Source organism: Carex rostrata, chromosome 19 (assembly GCF_964058835.1).
Source record: "Carex rostrata chromosome 19, lpCarRost1.2, whole genome shotgun sequence".
NCBI classification, from domain to species: Eukaryota; Viridiplantae; Streptophyta; class Magnoliopsida; order Poales; family Cyperaceae; genus Carex; species Carex rostrata.
Genome location: NC_135936.1, coordinates 2,375,939 through 2,399,691, shown reverse-complemented (window position 1 = coordinate 2,399,691; position 23,753 = coordinate 2,375,939). Strand labels below are relative to the sequence as shown.

Sequence of the window (23,753 nt, the reverse complement as noted above, 5' to 3'; positions counted from 1 at the left end):
ACAACTAAACCTGCATATATCTCAAACAAAAAAATTGTAAAATTCAATATTTATATATTTTACAAATTAATCAAATAGCATAAAAAATTGCTTACAACAACAGTTTCTTGTTAAAAATAATAAATAAAATATAATAACAAGTACAGAGATAGTATATTTAATTTCATCTAAAGAAAATATTCTCCCCAGTTTATTTAATGGGTGCTGTTATTTTGAGAGTGCGATTTTGATTATTGAGAACTGAAATTTTTTCTTATCTCTTTATACTCAATTTGTTTTCACCTTCTGTTTTGCACAATAAATGCACAATAATACAAAAAAGAAACAACAAAGCATAAGATAGAGAGATAAAAAACGCACCAAAAAAACAATTAATATAACTCAAAAAATAAAACCAGTTTTATGAAAATAATTTACAATGCAAAACAAAAATACACAATAATAATTTAACAAGTCGTTCAGTTTTTTTTATCTGTATGCTTATAATAAGCTCTTTTAGTAATTATATTAAAATTTTATCTAATAGATAATTGTAACGCTAATTATCAGAAAAATAAATACAAAAACAGTATATTTAATTCCTTCTGTAAATAGATATCTCCACCAATATTAAAAAGAAAAAAGACCTATTGACAAAAATCTATCTGTTCGTATAAACATATCTCCTTGTTAAAAATTTACGTCATATCTTCGTATGCTTATATATAATAAGAGGAGGATGGATCCACTTACATTATTTTTTAGTGACACCGGATTACATACATCCTTCATTTTTAAAGTCCAAACAATTAATTCAAACCATTTGACATGATGAATATATTAAAATGTGCTTGCATATCAAAGTTTATAATTTTTTGATTTTTTTTTACTATTTATTAAGATGGGTATAAAAATTCAACGGTTTGAAAACAACAATTTTGTAAAAGACTTAATAAGTAACAAAAAAAATAAAAAAAATGTCAAATCTATGCACAAGTACATTTTAATATATCCATCATGTTAAAAGATTTGGATCGATTCTTTGAACTATGACAACTTTGAAAATATAAGGTGTAATCAAGTGTCACCAAAAATCAAAAACGGTGTAAGTGGATCCCTAATCATATAATAAATAGTTCAATAATGATTAGTAATGAATATTAAAAGATCTATTATTTAGTTACTTCTAAAATAATTTGTAAAATTGTGGTGGAGAACATTGTTTGGAAAAAAAAAACAAAGTCTAGTACATTAAGACATTGCTCTTTATATAGAAATACATGATAAAAAATGAATATATAAAATAATTTATAAAATGTTCATTTTTTATCACTTGATTTTCTATGAAATGAATTTGAAATTTTTAAAACTGTTTATATAAATGCATCACTCATGAAGTAGATGAATTTCAACAATTTGAATTTGTCATTTAAAATCAATCTAATAGACTTTTGAAATTATATTCACTAACTATTTTAATGAGCACATTACAACCTAACTTTGCTATAGAAAATTATATGTTCTAAATACGAGATACATACTAAAAATGATTTGAACGCTTTACACATCATCTCATCTCATTTAGAAAAAATCACATGGAGACGGTTTTATTACTTTGCTCATATAGCGCGAATATTTTATTAAATATAATCCATGTAACATCATTTTAAATATAAATATTGTTTTACTTTTTTTTAAAGGTAAAGAAAACGCTTGATTTGTTCCTTTATTTAGCTATGTAGAATTAAGTACGTAACTATTAAAATTCTTTTTAGTAAATTTTGTTTTATTTTCAATTATTTCTGCACATTCTTAAAATTATGGACTAAAGAAATAATATACAATCATATGAACCATATCACATCTTAACAAAGAAGAAGTATTAACGCCTTGTCGCGGCCCTTCTTTTCTTTTAAAGTATATTAATCAGGGCAAATTCAAAATTTTTGTCAGATACTAAAAGAATTTAAATAGTTAATTGGATTCAAACCTATTTACTTATCGGATACATAATTACAACTCAGTTTTTATAACTATGTTTATTATAAAATATATTATAATTATAAAATTGATTGACACAACATTAAAATATTTTTAGTAAGTTAATTAAAAATTCATTTGACACAATTCAAAGTGGAAATGTTATTAGCCAATTAGCAAATTGAAGTGAAAGTTTAGATAAAAATTTAACCAAAATATAAGTGCTGAATAATAAAAGGCACAAAAAGTTTGGCCAACCCATTTCTTAGAATTGTAATAATAGGTCCTACCGTTAGATCTTTTTTGTTCGCTTATTTTCTTTCATTATATTTACGAAATATGGTATCGCATATCCGAAAAAAATAAAATACACATAATTAATCAAAACTCAGAAGGAATTGGTTCAAGAATCGAACTAACTCGAACTAGGGATAGACACTATATCAGATCAGAAGTAAGCACATTGTACAATTAGTATTACATCGAAATAAAAAATTCAAATCCACGAGTGCCTACCCAATTTGAACATGTATCCGCCAATGATATTAACTATTGCAAATAGCATCCTCTAATACCTGTTCAGTTGTTGACATAAATTGTGATGCATTAGGTATCATTTGCACGAATGAATTTTAAAGCTCCATAAGGGTGTGTTCGAATTTTACTGGAAAAAAAAATTACTCAGAGTGAAATTTTTTTTTCTCATGTAAATAGTAAAAATTAGTTCAAAAATTTTGCAATCACATTCCTATTCTTATTTCCATTCATCCGCCGAACACATCCTAAAAGTAAATTGTCTACATATATCCTTTCAAATGTATTAAAAATGTATACAATATAAATTATTTCTAAATACATCAAAATTTGTGTGCGCCACATAAAAAAAATACATTGACAACTCATTACAATTTATCTTGACAAATAATATAAATTTATACAAATTTAATACATCCGGAAAATAAATCCTGTAAATTTGTGCCCAACTCTATGCATCAAAATTCGACGCGATTTCTCGGTGATCTTTCTCATTTTTTCCCTTCTTATTTTGTCTTTCTTTTGATCGAGTCCTTTTTTATTGGATTGAGCGACGTGGCATTTCCAGGAACAAGCAATACACGTCTCTCCCATCTTACATGATTAATGAATTAACCAAGACAGTCTCAACTCTCACTCAACTCAATCAGTTGAATTTTCTATAAGCTGTGCTCAGTTGAACGAAGGAAGAAACAGAAGCGACGTCTCTGAACTAATGGAGTGGTTAGCGGGTCGGACTTACGACGCCACAGTTCGTGCAGGGCTGGCTGCACTGGAGAGGAACCTCCTCCCTGACGCCGTGGTGAGGCGTCTTACGAAGACGCTCCTCGCCTCTCGCCTCCGTCTCGGCTATCTCTCCTCCGCCGACCTCCAGCTCTCCCAACTTCTCCATTTCGTGCATTGTACAGCCTTCTTTATTGACATCTCTCCTTATCCAGTTATTGCGTTCTTGCTTCGATGTATTTTTTTTTTATTTTTTGCTTATTTTATCTTCTGCAGCTCTAGAGGAGATGCCTATAGCAGTAGAAACAGACAAAGCCAAAGCACAGCACTATGAATTGCCTACCTCTTTTTTCAAGCTCGTATTGGGAGAAAATCTTAAATACAGGTATTGAACTTCTTTATGGTTACATACCACTATACCAGGGCCAATGCAACTAAACATAAGATTACAGCTTTGGGTTTGTCACTGAAAATCCAGGTACATACTTTGTATATCCATATGAGCCAGGTATAGTAGTGCAGTATGCTACCATTCATGTAATTATTGAACGAGGTCTGAGCCTAAGCAGTGCAAATTGGTCAGTTCCATCTCAAATTGTACTCAATTGGTCAGTTCCATCTCAAATTGCCTCAATTAGGGACTGAATCAATTATATCTTGCGAGTAAATATCAATATGCAAGAAAAACCTTAAAGGAGAATTTAAGATGGCTCAACATTGCTGAAAACAAAATCGTTTTGAAATGGAGGCACACTTGCACCAGATCTCAAATAATGCTAAGCCTCGTACAGCGATTTACCAAGTAGTTAAGAAAATTTTGCTAATTTTGCGCATCACAGATTTACTTAAATCGTCAAATTAATTAATTTTGTGGTAGCTGCTGTTACTTCAAAGAAAAGTCGAGCACACTAGAAGAAGCTGAGAAAGCAATGCTGGAATTGTATTGCGAAAGAGCAGAATTAAAGGATGGTCAGATGATTCTTGATGTGGGATGTGGCTGGGGCTCTCTATCCTTATATATTGCAAAGAAATACAGCAACTGCAGTGTAACTGGGATTTGCAATTCAGCTACTCAAAAGGCACACATTGACGAGCAGTGCAGGTACATGTTTATTATGGTGTCTTTTTAAAGTTGAAATGTATTTGTTTATTGAATAGACTTGCATATCCATATTTTTGGAGTTGAATTATAATTTGACTATCATAATAGGCATTTACATAAATGGTACCATCAATTGAAAATTCAGCTATAAGTTAAAGAGTTATTTGCCTGTAAAATGTCGATATTTAGTATATGCCCCTTAAAGAACTACTTAGACAAGGAAAAGAAAGATGGTCATGCTTGTCAGTTGTTACTGTTAAAAAGGATATCACCTTCCCTGACATAAAATATCCTGTCGAGTATTAACCAAATCTCCTCTCTCAGTTATCAATAGTGACACAGTAATAGGAAATGAATAGCATTGGTACATGTATTTTGAAGAAAATGGGTAATTGATGGGCAAAAACTATTTTGAGGAGGCACTGGGGGCAGGTCGGGATATAGATAGTATTTTCATTGCAGAAATACTTGTTAAAATTTTCCTTTTCTGACATCCAGCAGCACCATATAAACAATCCAAATGCATTCTTGAAGATCATATAAGCAATCCAAATGCTTTCTCATGATATTCTTTTGGCATCCTCTTTGTTTATCTCAGGGAACATAATCTATCAAATGTGGAGATAATTGTTGCTGATATCAGCAAGTTTCAAATGGAGAGATCATTTGACCGAATCCTATCAATAGAAATGTTTGAGGTGCATTTGAGCATCTTCTCTGACTTTAATCTTCAATATTATGATATCGTAGAAAATAGTGTGTTTGATGCTTGTGCCCTGGCTTACTATTTCAGCACATGAAGAACTACAAGGAACTTTTAAAGAAGATATCTGGTTGGATGAAGCCAGATGGGTTGCTTTTTGTTCATCACTTTTGCCATAAAACCTTTGCATACCATTTTGAGGTATGTTTCCTTTAATGAATATATAAATGAGATGACAAGATCATTTGAAAAAGAATCATAAATTGCCATGTGTAGGATAAAAATGAAGATGACTGGATTACTAGGTATTTCTTTACTGGTGGGACCATGCCATCAGCCAATCTTCTTCTCTATTTTCAGGTTAGGTTTTTCTGTATGTCAGTAAAGCGATATTATTTATGAACATAGAGAAACATGTTGGTAGCTTGAACCACCTCTTTAATTCTTTAATTTGGTGATTACAACTGCACTAACGATCTTGCCTTCTTTTAAAAAAAATAATTGCAACCTTGCCTTTAATTTGTTGGTTGGTTACGCAGGAAGATGTCTCTGTTGTCAACCATTGGCTTGTTAATGGCACTCACTATTCAAAGACAAGGTATATCTCTCCTTAACAAATTCACATATTGCAGAGTGTTGACTGCTCTTTTGTCAATTCCCCAAGAACCTAGAATTTACAATATTTTAGCCAACGGTTTGGGTTTTCCAAATCAGAAAATAAAAATAAATGATGAATTGCTGGTGCAGTGAAGAGTGGCTTAAAAGGATGGACAAGAGTATTTCTTCCATAAGGCCAATATTTGAGACAACCTACGGGCAAGATGCGGCAGTGAAATGGATTGCGTATTGGCGCACATTTTTCATCTCTGTGGCTGAGCTTTTTGGGTACAACAATGGTGATGAGTGGATGGTTGCGCTTTATCTTTTCAAAAAGAAGTAGATTTTCTTTGGAATTCTCTGTGGATGCTCTGTAGTGCATTGTTATTCTTTTGCTTAGTTCTTCCCTTTGGTTCTATGAGGTAAAGGATGCCATTTACAAATCGTCAGATCCTGAAAGGTCTGAATTAAATTTCTCAACTCCATAACTAATGGTTTAATAAAAAAATATTACATCGATGATATCTGATGAAGAATGTAAGAGAATCAACCAGCGACTAAATAAAAAAAAAATCTCTTGATCACTTGCCAAAAAATGGCTTCGATGTGCTTGTAACTTGGATCGATGGATTTTATTTTGTTTTGTTTTATTTTTATTTTTTGTTAACTTGTCCTGTTTACATAAAATTGTTATGAGGATCAATTTCTAACACCGTCTCCATGCGTCCAAAACGAGAGAGAATTAGAGTGGAAACAACGTGATTTGGTCACGTTTGGTCTCTGTATTGTGATCAAATTAATTTAAATTAATATTTTACGTGTTGTGATCTTGTTAAGAGATGGTCATGACACGTAAATGGTTATATCATGTGAGTCATGTCGTGACCAAATGTGCAGTGACCAAATGCAACTCACGTAACCATATATTCATAATTTAGATTAATTTATTCAAGATTCACTATTTGATCAAGATCTAACACAGTTCTAGGTATATGTGACTTACGTGACACATGACGTATCGTGATTAGATCTTTCGGGTGACGTGACATGCTGTGTCAAATTTTCTAAAGATTATTACAGCACGGGACATGAGTCACGACACGTAACCGACACGTATCGTGCTGTTCCGTACCGTTACCGTATCATTCCGTGACAGAACCGACTCCGTCGTGCCATTTTTCCCACTCTAGAGAGAATTATATGCAACTTACAAATTGACATGCTATGATTAAATATATATGATGTTGCTTTACACATTGCTATAGTACTGCACTAATTCTCTAACAAAGAAATACACAAATCATATATATATTTTAGATAATCTAATATTCCCTGAGATTCTTTTTCTGTTCTTTCTATATTTTTGTACAAACACTCTTTTGTAAATCTCAAACGCATCTGATATTCGTAAATGCAAAAATTGCACAAGCCTACCTACATAATATAGCTTCAAATAAATTGACCTGATAATTTCCATTCTTGGATAGCTGACCTCAGCGAAATATTTGGGATTATGGAAGTATGTTGCATCATTTGTTTTGTAACAGGAGACATGTTTGATTTCTCGAGCCATTCTTTTATTGCCTTGTACTCGTATGTATGACCATCTCCAGCAACATATGGATCATTCATTATCTCCTGTGGATAAAAAATAAATCTAGCATTACACAAAGACCAAGAATACAGTCTATCTTCAGGTTTGGTAGGGGTTATATAAAATGAAAAGAGGACGCCTCAGCTCTTACTTTATTCGTAAGAAAGAACAATTTATCTTGATATCGACAAGTGAAAAATGAAATGTTTAATGCTTAGCAATAAAAAACACTCCATGCATAGCCAAAAAATAGATGGAAATGTAAAAAACAATCTGCTACCATATCTAGCTGAGAGAGAAAGGGAGAGGGAGTTCATACATTCAAGATGGGGCATATAAAGTGCTTTGGCACAGCTCGCATATTAAACCTCTCCAATTCATGTACACCAGTAGCCATTCTCATAATCTCCTCCATCTCAGGCAGGAACTCATCTTCTAAGTCAGGCCGGTCCCGACATCTCAGCTGACTGCACCTTAACGAAAGCTTAACCAGCCTTTCAGCGGCTTCAACAGGCCAATCATGTACAGATTTGTCAAGTACCTCTGCTAGTGACCCATTTTCCACTGCCCTCTCCATACTCATCAGAAGCCCATTTGGGTGCCTCCCAGTCAAAAGTTGAAGAGTAATAACACCTAATGCATACAAATCTGACTTAGGGCGTACTGTACCGGTACGCTGATACTCTGGATCCATGTAGTACACAGTACCAACCAAAATAGTTTCATTATACTCAGTCAACCCATCAGGTACAATGTCAAACATAAGCTTTGCCAACCCAACGTCTCCTATTTTGCTTGTGAAATTTTGGTCCAGTAATATATTTCCAGGTTTTAGATCACGGTGTACTATTGGTTCTGGTTTGGCACTGTGTAGGAAAGCGAGTCCACGGGCAACTTCTAGGACAATTCGAAACCTCACAGCCCAGGGGAGAGGTGGAGCCTGTTTGTCATTTCGATACAAGAGGTGATCATCGAGGCTGCCGTTTTCCATGTATTCATAAACTAGTGTTCCATTTTCCGGGCAGAAGCCAAGTAGCAAGACCATGTTAGGGTGGTGTAGTTGGCTAAGTATTTCAACCTGCATATATGCATAGCCACTACAGTTAATGTCTTCATAAAGTTATGAAAAGTATACAAAAAAGTAAAAATCTGTGACATGATAGCTAAACTGGTCCAAGCTTCATAAAATCTACCAACAGCTGCTACTAGTGCATTAGTGATGCAGAACAAAATATGGTGTACTCCACCCATGCTTATACCTCTTTACTGCTATCTGGTGTCTTTTGAGGTATTCTTGTTGGATAGTTTAATGTGATTGCATTTCTTCTTCATGACTAGGTGACATGTCATGATTGATTCGTGGGACCCAATACAATATCATTAGTAACTGGTTGGATGGTATCTTTGGTTGAATCAACAGATTGACCTAAGCCCTACAACCTACACCATAGGTCAAGAAACAACACCTCTTGAAAAAAGTTTGATCTTCATATTCACATCAAAATTATGGTGTACTCTGTCAACTTACCTCTCGAAGAAATTCCTCCATTTTTTCTTTTGAGTTGAGAACCTTTATGGCCACCTCTGTATGGTCAAGTGTGCACCTATACACATTTCCATAACTACCTTCCCCAATCTTCTTTGCAGCTGAAAAATTGTCAGTCGCCTCCTCTATCTCCTCCTTTGAGTACCTCCTACACCTTTTTTCTCTTGCTAGAGAGCAATTCACAACATTTGACTTCTCCACAGAGGCCTGGTTAGCAATTATCTCAGCTCTGTACCTATCCAGGGTTTCTTGCATGAGTTGTTTCCGACCACCCTTTGCTTCTCTTTGCAATGCAGCTTGAACTTTTTTTTCTTCTTCAGTGTATTCATTTGAAAGAGATTGGATCTGAATTTTTTTTAATTTAAAACCAGCTTTTAATTATTGGACAATAAGAACAGAAATAACATTATCGCTAAACCAACTAATAGTAATGTTTCTATACAATAGTAATAATAGCATGATATATTCAACATTCAGTAGTAATTGTAACAAGACAATGGAAAAATATATCATGCTATTATTACAATTACTATCGAATCGACTTCAAACGGAGAATCCAAACCGTTCAAACCGATCTACTTCATTAGTTGTGCATTTACATGCAAAATTTATAATTTTTCGAATTTATTTAGTATCAAGTCATGCGGTCAAATGTGAGAGTTTTTAAGTTAATTTTAATACATTCATTTTTCAACATTTTTACCGCTTGATTTGATACTAAAATAACTCGAAAATATAAAAAAAATTGCATGTAAACGCATCACTTATAAAGTAAATCGGTTTGAACGGTTTGGATTAGTCGTTTGAAGTCTATTCAATCAATTTTGAAGTTAGTGTCATATGACACCGATGTCATACTAGCCGGACTCGGTAAAGTATGCAACAAATCTATAATTTTTTATAAGCCCCTGGAAATCAGCAATTTGCTACCTAGCTCTGGTAAAACTTGAGGAATGATAAAAGAAAGTACCTTTTTCTTAGCCTGTACAAGGTCTTCACAAGCCTGATCATACATGGCTAGAGTGTTTTGCAGATCAGTCTTAAGTTTAAGCACTTCATCCTCAGCTCCAAACTATAAATGGTAGGACATATTATTAATTAAAAAAGAGAATATTTATTATCTGTGCCCCCAAGGACCTCACAAATAGCATGAAACATACAACATATATTCTATTGTACATTCTACATCTGTATAATCAATGGAAATAATCATGTGCAGTTCTCTCCAGAATTCTAAAAAAAAAAAAAAAAGTAAAGCTAACTGTGTTTTCTTTCACATTTAAGTAAGAATATGGAACACCGGATCTTGTTGTCCATACACAATTATATTTATGTTTTACAGGAACGTGCACAATATTTCTACCTTCCAAAGGGTATTATGGCATTTTGATTTATGAAGAACAGAAAGTTCAGGCTTATAGATTAAACACAAACATGCAGAGCACACAGTAACTTCTTGTTTTTCTGTGTCATGTTACAAATCATAGCCCCCTTCAATTCACTCCCCCACCTCTGCAGGGCCCCCCGTCTCCACAGACTGAAAAAACTCAAACAAATAAGGTTTATAAAATATAATTTATCTTACAGCTTGCGGTGTCTTTGCACAACTTGTCCCTGAAAATCCACCCCTTGAACTCTGATCAGTATCCATAAAAGCACGTGCAGTTAATCCGCTCATTTCATGTTTATGTGAACCACCGCTAAGAAAGATACGCATAAATTGTTCACGGAAGAACCATTTTCTTTCGCTTTCAGAGAAGTCCCTGTGACTAATTGATTGGACTTCTGTGTGACTATCTGGTCCTACAGTAGCATCTGAAGTAGCAAATAAAAATAACAATGAAAATCATAAATCACCATTGAAATTAGTTGCTACTGGTAAGAACAAGCACATTAAAACTGAATAGTACTAACAACCACTAACTAGACTGCTCTCTCTCTCTTCCACCCACCCCTTCTTTTATTATTATCAGCATTTTCATGATTACCGTTGTTATTTTCTTTGTTTCTCATTACTTTTAACATCATGATAATGATTATTATAATTATCATCATTATTATCACCATTATTATTAAATTATTTATTTAATAAAAAAAATATATATTTATCATCATCATCATCCATCATTACTATCATTATCATTAAACAGTATTAATATCAATATCCTTCTCATTATAATTATCAATACAACAACAACAACCAAGCCTTTAGTCCCAAACAAGATTATAATTATCAATATTTTTTATAATTATCATTTTTGCCATTCTGTAGGAATCAATTAGGAAGTTTTGGATGAGTCAGAGATGCCAATTGCAAATATCATTGGAACCAACTTAGGATTAGCCAACACTAATTTGGACTAACAGGAGGCTTAACTTGGCTGAACTAAGGCTCAACTGAAAAGTTGGTTAAGCTGGAAATGTATTGGTCAGGTATTGTATTGGATCAAATCAGTGCCATGGGCTTCTCAATATTATCAGTTCGGTGGGAACAAACAAATTTTCAATACCCCCCATTAAGCACAACATAGCAACCACAAATAGAAAAGGAAGTTTTCTTTTTCCGTATTAAAAAGGTCAGAAAGTATCAAACACTAGCTAAGACTGTACCAGTGGGATTGTCCAGTTTTGAAACCTTCATTTTCAGTCTCTTTTTTGACACAATTATCACATTACAATGACTTGGTATTTTCTCAAGGACAGTGCTTGCCACATCAGCTTGGTTAAAAATCCTGAAATAGCATAAAACTTAAATTTTAGCGAAGTACTTGTTCAATAGCACCTATATCATAATTATACCTACTACATGGTCTGCATTTGTATGACTATTTCCAGATAAACACTAAAACATCAAGGCTTAATATGGGGGTAATTCCATGTGTGGGACCGTAAACACATCAGTATTTTTACTCCAAAAAAATGAGAAATTTCATGCATTCCCTTAGAAAACATGGGAAATATTCTTATAACCCTCAGAAAAGATTTTATCCGTTGCCAATCACTTCGTCATTATTCTACAACATAACTGGAGAGAATAAAAAGGGTAATTTAGAACAAACCATGAGAGGACAGCTAACAATAGAATTTACATATATTACAGAGATTTTCAATGATTTTCTGTTCTTATAGGAGAAAACATGAATATATTCTATCACCATTGAAGTCAGGTCAGGTACTAATACAATGAAACAGTGAAATGAGAGAAAACATACCTCCTGAAACAAGAATCACCAAAAGATGACGCACCCATTACCAAATTTCTTATACTATTCTCTGAAATATAGCTAACTAATGTGGCTGCTGGGCTATGTCCTTCCAGCACAATCATTTCCACCTAAAATCATAAAAATATTAACAAATCAAATAATAACATAACAATAGAATGCTTGCAGATCCCAAATTGCCCCTCCTACATTTATTATTTGCAAACCTACTCGGACAAATTGTATTCCGCGGGCATGACTTTTGGTAATCTATACATAAATGAAAATAATTATTTAACTTCTCCAAAATTTTCTTAGAAATAAGTTGTGTTTACCCACTGATAAAGAGACGGGTATAGTTTAAAGACTAAAATTGGAAAAAGAAATTTTTTAAGTTTTTCCCATTGTTGATGTCAAAAAAGTAAAGATCGTACGTTTCTTCGTCCGAAGAGTTGTTTTATAGGAGCAAGCGCCTCCAGTGCGCGGTGAATTTCATCATGCTTATACATAGCCACCACCTCCTTCTCCATTTTTTCTACTGGTGTCATTTCCCCAGCTACATGGAAAAGAGCATTCAGGTTTCTTCTTCTTTTTTTTACTCCAAAAGCAAAAGGCATAAAAAGAAAGCATCATGTCATATTGCATTCCGCTAACCCAGACTAGTCAAGTAGAAGTTTGTAATTATTTGATTATACTCATATATATACCCAAATACCCAGAACTTTAATATACATAACTCACAGATCAAATATAAAATTCAAAAATTGCATAGAACTAAAGAAACATACAAATATCCAAAACATAAAGTAAACACAACGTCTAAAGAAAAGTTAGCTAAGCTCAATAAGATAGAGAAAAAAAACAAAAAGACTAATATCGATAACAGGTAAAGGCCAAAATTGAACTTTTATGCATGGAAGGAACCAATAGCGTAATATACATGAAAATTTACCGAAAACTATGTGATTCACATAATAGAAATCGAAAAACAAACGAAAGGAATCCTAAGACAGGAGGATAAGGAAAAGCGTACAAGGCGAAGGGATGAAGGAGATAAGAGGGATGACGTGGACGAGCAGTATACGACAGGAGAGGGCGCCCAAGTGATTCGAGGCCCAGGCGGCAGCACGGCGGCTGCTACTGCTGCGCCGCACGGCCACGACTACCGTCGTCTCCGACTGAAGCGCCGACGCGGATTGGAGGGAAGCCATGCAACCCAGGAGAGAAGAAGGGGAAGCTTCAGTGGGGGTTGTTTTGCAAGGAGGGAGTAGAGAAGAGGTGGGAACTGAACCGAAGACTTGTACTCTTTTGCGACTTGTGAAACTTGTGCAGATGAAGACGAAAGATGGTTGCTGGGTATCATTGTTGCCGGCGCTTCTAAACTGGACTCATCCGGTTTTCTGTATTAAGACGGGCTATTTTCCGGACTGCCAAATATAAAAAATAACAAAAACAAGGATCAAATAGAATAGAAAAGGTACTCCTTGTATAAAAAAATGGCATATGTATCCTCTGCATTAACTCAAAAGAGAATCTTTTAAATTAATGAATCTCAACCGTCTGATTTTAAACGGAGTCAATCTGGCTCCTGTCTATATTATAGGGAGTACTTCAATATTAGTGCGGATCTAAAACGCACGAATCTTAAAACAGATCGGACAGTTGATATTCATTAACTCAAAAGATTCTCTATCTTTTGAGTTAATGCAGAGGATACGAATTCAAAAAAATGTCGGGTATATTGATCTGCATCACCATGATAACTTTTGTTCCTGACTCGTTAGCTAATTAAAGGAATCCGTATCACCCCAGGTACCGGAGATGCAAGCTCTAAATCTGGACCGTTCTTTTCATGCGGCACGAATTTTAAAGCATACTATCTAAAGTTCTAACTGTATCCGGATTAAGTTTGACCCAGCTGGATTAATCTGGACCGTTTATTTTTTTAAATTGTACCTCAGGTACTGGAAGGAACACGGACTCTAATAAATACATGTCATTTCAATACACATGTTAAAAATATGAATTATATATAAATCGTATTCGTTGTTATCTGAAATATTTGTACATTATTTATGCTTAATTTGTCCAAGGTTTTCAAATTGACGAGCCGAAATCGAAATTTTTCCAGATAATAATTAGCAGTCTCCGAAATTGGAGTTTCAATTTACAAAGCTTGTTTGGCACTAGGGTTAAGGTGAAATTAAATAAATTTATTTCAATTTCAAAGTTAGAGCATCTAACGCTTTTGAGAAAATAAATTAAGTGGAACTAAAATCGGAAAATTGGAGTTAACTAATTTCTAAGAGAGGTAATAATTAAGTTCATTATAAAATTAACAAACAAAATTATTTAAGCCGTAATAATTAAGGGTACAAACTATATTAGTTTCAATGAAAACTGGTGGGACTTCCCACTTCTTCAAAAAAAAAAAAAAAAAAAAAAAAAAAATATATATATATATATATATATATATATATATATAGAGGTTGGCTAAGATCAAAGTGGTAGTTCCTGAGCTTTGATGCTACCAATTCGTTTTTCAATTTTCAAAGTTCAAAACGTCAATCCGAACCGTTCAAGTTGTTCTACATATTAAATTGTGCTTGGAGACCAAATTTTACATTTTTCTGAATTGTTTTACTATTTATTAAGCCACTTTGAAAACAGCTGATCCAACGGTGGCTTCTGATTTTACTGTTTTGTTAAGCCACCGTTGGATCAGCGATTTTAAAAGTGAATTAATAAATAGTAAAAAAATTCAGAAAAATATAAAATTTGGTCTCCAAGCACATTTTAATATGGAGAACAACTTGACCGTTTCGGATCGATGTTTTGAACTTTGAAAATTGAAAAACAAATTGGTAGCACCAAAGCTCAAGAACTACCACTTTGATCTTAGCCAACCTCTATATATATATATATATATATATATATATATAACTCTTACAAATGATCTTCCATCATTAGCATTGATTTATTCACTATTAATTTATTATTCAAGGCGGAGCTAGACTTTTATACTATGAGAGGTCAAACGTAAATTGAGATAAATCATATCAAATATTGATGCTGCATATGGGGTCAATTTTATGGGTATTTACTCTAAATTAGATAGAAAATTATATACAAGTACATATTTTTTGAAAATTTCATTATAATGGATTTGCCTTTGCTACTATTAGCCTGCTATTAATAGTGTGATAATTATTGTATTTCATTTTGTTGTCATTAGTTTAGGCATTTTTATTCTACAAAAGAGTTAAATTTGAAATATACATTTTGATCTTTTCAATTTCTTCAATATTAAATACATTTATTCTGGCTGTAGTAATATCTTTTTTCTTATTCCCAAATAGAACATCGAGAATTATACAAAAAGTAAGTGCAATAACTAATTTCGAAATTAAGTGGCAGTAACTAAAATCAGAACTACCGTGTATTTTCCGAAATTTTTATTTTTATCATTTAATAAAAATAAAATAACCACAATTTGTTTATAATTTTATTTTTGACACGGCCGCAGTTTTAAATTGCAGCGCTATTGTTTCTAAAATTTTCAAAATAAGATGATGTTATTTTCTTTAATTTATTTATTTTTGATGTTATTAATAAAAATCTCGGCCTCAATTTCTCAAAAACACCCATTAAAACTCAATTAGACCCCTAAATTTTTTTACCAATTTTAGTTACAACTTAGGTCTAGAAGTCTTTTACACTTCATATTAAGTTTGTTTAAAATTTCCAAAGTACCCCAACTGGATAAAAATAAATCTGCTGTAATTTTCGGAGAATTACAGAACCTGTAATTCCGATTTCAATTATTAGTCTTTTTTGAGATGCGTGTATGAAAACTTGTTTTGAAAATATTTTCGAAATTCGCATACAAAAAAATTGAATGGTCCATATCAGAATTTCAAAATTCTGTAATTCATTTCGGAGTTGCAGCATATTCGAACTCCAACCGAATGGCTCTTAAAGACCGATCAAAGACGTAAATATTTTCCAACCAGAAAAGAAAAACAAGTTGGGTCAATTTTTTCCAACAATAATTTTTTTGACAGATGTTAAAATTCTAGCCAGTGAAGAAAATATTTTTCGGATCGAAATATATACTTTTTGCTCATGTGATCTATTTTCAAATATAAAAAATAACATAAGCTCTATTAATTTTTCCTTCTTTTGAAAATAAAGATGAGATCAAAAATTTTCTTTAAACATCCATCAAAGATCTCCAATCCAAATATAGAACCTACGTCATTGCATATAAAGTTGGTTTTCAACTTTTATTTTTTGTTCTAGTATACGAATACTTCAAGACATGAAAAATCAGAATTTTTATTTATAAAAATTATTTAAAAATAAGGGGAAATTGTTGGAATACCTGTAAAAAGCTTCGAAATTTCTGGTGTACCCCTCCAGAGCCATAATATCATAGCACCCTTCTAAATTTCAAAAATTCAAAAATTTACTCATTTATTGTCTTTTGTCTCTTTTCTATCAAATACTCATTTATCCCCAAATTTTTTATTAATATCCAAATTTAATATTAAATTTCAAAAAATATCCGGATCAGCGGCATTTTTCGAAATCTACCCTTTCCGGAAAAAAAATTTCCGGAAATTTTTTTTCCGGAAAGAGAATTCGCCTACAAATGACCCCGCCACCCTTTACAGCATTCTCATCCCCATCACCATCCGAATTTTTCACCGTTTTTCAAAGGTAATTTTTTTTTCTAATTTAATTTATTTTATTTTAAATGGTTTTAAATAATGTCCAAATAATTTAGAAAATACCAAAATGGTGCCAAATAATTTAGAAAATACCAAAATAGTGTAGAATAATTTAGAAAATACCGAAATGGTGTAGAATAATTTAGAAAAATACCGAAATGGTGTAGAATAATTTAGAAAAATACCAAAATAGTGTAGAATAATTTAGAAAATACCAAAATAGTGTGGAATAATTTAGAAAATACCGAAATAGTCTATAATTGTTTAGAAATTACCGAAATGGTGTAGAATAATTTAGAAAAATACTAAAATAGTGTAGAATAATTTAGAATAATACCAAAATAGTGTAGATTAATTTAGAAAAATACCAAAATAGTGTAGAATAATTTAGAAAATACCAAAAGAGTGTAGAATAATTTAGAAAATACCGAAATAGTCTAGAATTGTTTAGAAATTACCGAAATGGTTTAGAATAATTTAAAAAATATCAAAATAGTCTAGAATAATTTAGAAAATACCAAATGATGTAGAATAATTTAGAAAATACCAAAATGATGTAGAATAATTTGGGAAAATTTAAGGTGATTTACAATATTGTTCGAATTTTGTAGTATAGCAGACCCAGTACTTAAGCATAGATTTAGCCCCCTGTTGTGGATAGTTCACGGTAATCACAGGATATCTGAGGCGTCTAAGGAGGTAAACATTTACTTATTTCGTTTAGAATAAAAAAGTAATCAAATAAATATTGTAATTATTATTTTTCTTATTTTAGAGTAAAGAGATTTTAACCGTGAGACATTATCGGCACAAATGCGAGTATAATGAGAGGTACGCACCATTTTTAATTCAAATGGGCTTATATCAGCTCGCGACATTGCCCGATATCACCCTCGATGCGGCCCTCATTCATGGACTTGTCGAGCGGTGGCGTCCAGAGACGCACAGTTTTCATCTTCCATTCGGAGAGATGACAGGTATTAACTAATTTAAATATTTTTTTTTTATTCCTTACTGACAAGTCAAATATATTACAGTTTCTCTGGAGGATGTGAGTTGTCTCTGGGGTTTGCCTATTACGGGGGAGCCGGTAACGGGATTTACAAACTCGGCGAGTTTTCAAGGCCGACTGTATGAGTTGCTGGGGGTGAAAGATAATGAAGTGAAGGGGTTCATGAAGAAGAGGGGAAATGATACGTACGACATGCTTATCGCCAAAAAAGCTGTCCGTGAGCGCTTCAAAACATTACCAACAGATGCGAACGACGAACAATTGAAATTGTTAGTATTTTTTTATTTACAACCCTATTCGTATTTGATATTTTCAATAATGTACTCACATTTTAAAATTGACGGTTAGGTATGTCCAAATTTAATATTAAATTTAATATTGAAATTGTAGAGGTCGATTTCGAGAAAAAATGAGTCATTTTTCTACTTCTGACACATACACAAATATATACCTAAAAGTTATCGTGTTATACGTTACAAGAAGACAAATTAACCAGTTGTCTCAGAAATCGACAAATTAGAGACTGCCTTTATTCTTAATAGGCTACATATTTTTTATTGTCTTTCTTAATAATAAAAGACAATAAAATGAGTAAATTTGTGAGTTTTTGAAATTTAGAATGGTAATATATGATGTTATGAATTTAGAGGGGGATACATAATTTGGAAAATTTTGAAAGGTATACATGAAAATTTTATAAAAATAATATAGGATAATAAATAGATTTTTTTTTTTTTTGTAAAGTTGGAGATGAAATTACCCAACTATCATCCACAAGGGACTCCTCCATCCAAATTTCAAACTTATGAAATCTTATATGAAAAATATTGTCTTTGTCAATAGACTAAAAACTAGTTCTCTAGAATAATTTATGAATTGTTTTGAGATTTTAATCCCATAGAATAAACAAACTTTTTTTTTGTTCCTTTAATTAGGAATAAGATTTTATGTTATATGAGGCGGGTGGCATGCAGAATTTTAAATGAATCGATTTTTCTTTTCCGATTATTTCTATGAGATCGAAATTTTCATACGATCTGTCCATTGTATATTAATTTTATACTATTTCTATAAATAAAAAGTTCTATCAAAAAAATTAAGAAGTCTAGGAAGTTTCTATAAACGATTAAAGATCTTTGTTTGTAACCTGGCGCAAAGATTTTAGGAATCTCATATTCACCCTGGTCCGGTGAATCATACTTCCTTTTCAAGCGCAGTGTGCAGAGGTGGAGAATTGTTTAATATTCTAAGACATTGAAAAACAACATTAAAACTGATGCCCCGTGTTGTTGAAGCAACTGGAGATCATCAGCAGGGCAGGTAAGAAGGAACATGATCTTACCTCGAGTCAACGAGCGAAACAACGACGCAACTCAAGAGATGCCTGGACTAAATTTGAGAGTCTTATTTATTTATTTATCCATTTGCCATGCTTTGTATTAAAATTTCGGAATTGAATATTCAAAACTGACGCTTCTTTCGTCTTGGGCTCTCGTCTACACTCCCCAGCTAGTTTACTGATATAGACGGGTGGTTTACTTGACCAACCGCATGCGCATTTATTTCAGATCGCGTTCAAAGCAAATTATGAATTGCTAAGAGAAAATGACGAAGTTACATACAATCAGTGTTTTAAAATGCAGTTTTGTTCATGCATGCGAAAGACCACTGCATACTGCATATGTGGTATGCGGACGCATATGCGGATTTTAAAATAAAAATTCACGTATATATATATATATATATATATATATATATAGAGTACGGCTAACGCGCTTCCTCTAGCATATGGGCCGAAATGCTTCCGGTGGAAAGTTGAAATTTTAAAATCCAAAAAGTCGATCTGAACCGTTCATCTTCTTCTCCATATTAATATCTGCTTGGAGACCAAATTTTACATTTTTCTGAAATTTTTTACTATTTATTAAGCCATTTTGAAAATCGCTGATCCAATGGTAGCTTCTGATTTTTACTGTTTGGTAAGCCACCGTTGGATCAGCAATTTTCAAAGTGGCTTAATAAATAGTAAAAAATTTCAGAAAAATGTAAAATTTGGTCTCCGAGCAGATATTAATATGGAGAAGAAGATGAACGGTTCAGATCGACTTTTTGGATTTTGAAATTTCAACTTTCCACCGGAAGTATTTCGGCCCATATGCTAGAGGAAGCGCATTAGCCATACTCTCTATATATATATATATATTCATATTCATATATTTGAATTTATTTTCACATAATAACATAATCAACAATAATTTTTTGACTTTTTTAATATAAATTTTAATTAAAATACAATCAAATTTATCAAAACCACATGGGACAACTGCATGGCCGCATTTTTAATCCGCATGACCGCATATGCGGCCGCATGGTCAAAACCGTATGGGCATTCTGAGCACGGCTGCCGACCGCATACGCATATGCAGCCTATGGGGCCGCATTTTAAAACACTGCATACAATCCCTGAAATCTTAAAAAAAAAACCTTTTTCCAAAGCTTGCAATTCAAAGAAATATAAGATGTATATCTCACTTAAACGATACATAAATATCAATTCATGAAATAAAATGATATATTTACAGCATGATAACTAATAATTTGAGTAAAATAAGAATGTTCTTAAGCTGATCAAGTTTTTAGTGAACTTAACTTTAAAATTTATCGGATCAAATCCGAACTATCGAAACCGATTTATTTTACAAGTAATGCGTTTATATGTAAAATTTATAAAATTTTGCATTAATTTAGTATAAAGTCAAGCGGTAAAACAAAAGAAGGTTTATAAGTTAATATAATAAATGTTTCATTATTTTTTGACCGCTTTACTTTATACTAAGGTTTAAATAGCGTTTATTATGTCATAGCGGACTGATTAAAAAAACAGCGCTATACTCAAATAGCGCTGATAGCGACATAGCTTTTATGGTTTCAAAATGCTATAATGCCGCTATAGCACGCTATTTAGAACCTTGTACTAAATAGTTCAATAATTTATAATTTTTTACATAAACACATCATCTCATGAAGTAGATATATTTTAGTTGTTTGCATTCGTCATTTGAAATTAATATGATAATTTTTAAAATTAAATTCATGCACCAAGAAACTTAATGAACTTAAGAACATCTTAAAAAACTAATATAATTTATTTTAAAAGAATAATATCTATCCATTATTATTATCTCTCTAAATATGTGATTTAGTATGGAAACAATTTTTTTATTTTAATAATGACCAGGCAGAAAGAGAAAGAAGATGGGTGGTGGAGCGGAGAAGGAGAGAGATAGAAGATGGGTTGGGAAGGGCGAGGAGGAGGTTGGATGAGTGGCGGCACTAGGGTTTTCTATTCGCTCCAAAGTTGCTCCACTCTATCTCTCTCTCTCTTGTCTCCATCTTCTCAAGCGAAGAGGAGAATGAGAAAGAGGGGACTATTGGATGAAAGCAGATTCGATTGTAGAGAGAGATGAAAAATACGACCGTCAAAGCGTGGTGATATTGTCGAAACTTGGAGCACATAATCTCTACTCATCTCAATCAGAGCGCATCGGAGTGCGGTGACTATTGGATGGAAGCAGATCCGATTGCAGAGAGAGATAAAAAATGAAATACTAGGAATTTTAAGAGATAAGTAAAATTAAATTATTAAAGTAGTTTAGATGGATTTATAAGAATAAAAGAGTTTAAATTAAAAAAATGAATATTGTTTGAATAGTTATAACTATTTTTTATCAATGTAATTGTTAGTAGATATATAAAACCACTAGATAAGATTTTTGAATTAAATTAAATCTCGCCTTCTAGAGCTGCGTTGAACTTGTATATTCTTATTATCATATTCTTTATTTTTCAGTGTGCACAAGAATTTTTTATTTTAGCAAGTAAAATGTCACGATTGAATGGAAACGTGTATAGAAAGGCAAAAGTTGACAGTTGCTCTCACATTTAATGCCTTATTTAATTGAGGAAATTGTTGTACCAACTTCTTAGGTGATGGGATGGAATGGAAACATATATATTTCTTAGGTGATGGGATGGAATGGAAACATACATATAACATGAGGAGACATCTACTTGCATTCTTTTTTGATGATATTAGATTACATTTTACGTTTGTAAAATTCAAATAGTCAATATAAACTGTTCATCATGATAGATATATTAAAAATGTATTTGCAGATCAAATTTTACATTTTTTTGAATTTTTTTTACTATTTATTAAGATGGATACAAAAATTCAATGGTATGAAAATAACGATTTGTAAAATGCTTAATAAATAGTATAAAAATTCAAAAGAATATAAAATTTGATATGCAAGCTCATTTTAATATATCCATCATGTTGAATCGACCATTTAAATTTTGAAAACTTTTAAAATGTAAGGTGTAATTTGATATTACCAAAAAAATGATGTAAGTGATCCTCCTCATACTCATATAACATTGGACCTGTTGTTGAAAAAGAAAATGATCTTATTGTTACATAAACATCGTCAGGTTGCTTTCGGAAAATTACTTCTGAAAAGTAAGAATAAAGAGAAATTAGATCAGCTTTCTGCTATTAACATATACGTCAAATCGGTTGTGCAAATTATTCACAGATCGAACTACGTTCAAAATTATAGAAAAATGACAAAAAGAGAAGATTGAGCAACATATAAACTAGGTTTACCAGAGATGACTTTGACTTGACCTTTGGAGTCGTCCATGTCCTAATTGCCACACTGCCACGGTGACATTTTAATTAGCCGGAGATGAACAGTACTCAACCGATCTAAAACAAAGATGCGTCGGTGCTCTTATTGTCTAAAAATAGTGCAAAATAATAGTAACTCAAAATAGTGAGAGAATACTATAAATTTTCTATTGTTTGGAAGAGTAATAATAATATTTAGCCGGAGATGAGCAGTACTCAACTGATCTAAAACAAAGAAACACCGGGGATCTTATTGTACAAAAATAGTGCAAAATGATACTAACTCAAAACAGTCAGAGAATATTGTAAATTTTCTATTGTTTGGAAGAGTAAAAATAATATTTGATTTGTTATATTATTAATTTAAAGAGTGCTAATTCATTATTTTATAATTTGGTTGCAAAGTCTAATTAAATCCATCTAATATATATGTATTAAGATTTGTGCAGACATGTTTAAAATCATATCAATCTAAACAGCTTGTAAATCTAAAGCATCTACACGAATCTCAATGGAATCAAACAATTTAAATCCAACCTCAATTTAGAATAGTACCATAAATCCGTTTATGTTTACTTAAATTGGAGGTGCATGTCCTGCACACATATTTCTATTCAAAATATATTCAGCATTATGATATAATTTATATTTTTTCTATTTAAATTTTAAAATAACCTATACATTATGGCATAATTAACTATCTTAATCTATTCAAAATATTCAAACTATCATATAGTAAGTATCATTTTATTACTTCAAGAAATATCTTAATATATTCAATCTAATCATTTATTTCAAGCTCATATAAATTGAAAAAAAAAACAACTCATGTTGCATAGCGCGCGGTAACTTCCTTATTTGATTTTGTTTGATGGACCTCTCATTTAATAATTAATAGTTTAATATAAAGCTTAGTACGTCAATTGCAAAAAAAAAAATCACTGTTAAAATCCAATATGAGCCTTTATTTAAAGCCCATATAAATTGAAAAGAAAAAAAAAAACAGCTCATGTTGCATAGCGCACGCTATTTGCGATATATGCTATGCGCTATAGCGTCTGTAGCTCAAATAGTGCGTTTTGATACCATAGCTTAGCATTTAGAGTCCAAAAACACTATAGCGGCGCTATTTAGAACACTGATTTTTCTCAAGGTTCTAAATAGCGTTTATTGCGTCACAGTGGAAAGCCTAGAAAAAAAACTAAAGCGAATAGCGTCACTATAGCGAAAGCTATGCTACATAGCGTTTTTTTTATTTTTATAAAAAATATATTATATATTTGTACTATATTATAGACATCATGGCATAATTAACTATTTTAATCTATTCAAAATATACCAACTACCTTATAGT

The 23,753-nt window shown here is 32.1% G+C and overlaps 2 protein-coding genes across 3 annotated transcripts; one reads left to right on the top strand and one right to left on the bottom strand.

Annotated features, from left to right (window-relative positions):
• Positions 1-3,134: 3,134 nt before the first annotated feature.
• On the top strand, positions 3,135-6,140 carry LOC144571605 ((S)-coclaurine N-methyltransferase-like). The gene is made up of 8 exons (XM_078320954.1): positions 3,135-3,395; positions 3,493-3,601; positions 4,094-4,318; positions 4,917-5,016; positions 5,112-5,222; positions 5,298-5,381; positions 5,561-5,619; positions 5,769-6,140. Exons 1-8 carry the CDS (start codon positions 3,209-3,211, stop codon positions 5,959-5,961), a joined length of 1,068 nt encoding a protein of 355 aa, XP_078177080.1. The 5' UTR covers positions 3,135-3,208; the 3' UTR covers positions 5,962-6,140.
• Positions 6,141-6,832: 692 nt separating this feature from the next.
• Positions 6,833-13,425, bottom strand: LOC144571333 (U-box domain-containing protein kinase family protein). 2 transcript variants are annotated; one of them, XM_078320590.1, is made up of 9 exons: positions 12,995-13,425; positions 12,396-12,517; positions 11,971-12,092; positions 11,369-11,490; positions 10,344-10,573; positions 9,729-9,830; positions 8,741-9,103; positions 7,532-8,290; positions 6,833-7,256 (listed from the first exon to the last, which is right to left on the bottom strand). In XM_078320590.1, the coding sequence occupies exons 1-9, from the start codon at positions 13,170-13,172 to the stop codon at positions 7,068-7,070; spliced, it is 2,187 nt and encodes a 728-aa protein (XP_078176716.1). In that variant the 5' UTR covers positions 13,173-13,425; the 3' UTR covers positions 6,833-7,067. The 2 variants fall into 2 exon arrangements, with proteins under 2 accessions (XP_078176716.1, XP_078176717.1); XM_078320591.1 differs by having other exon boundaries at positions 10,344-10,575; positions 11,359-11,490; positions 12,995-13,345.
• Between the last annotated feature and the right edge of the window lie 10,328 nt (positions 13,426-23,753).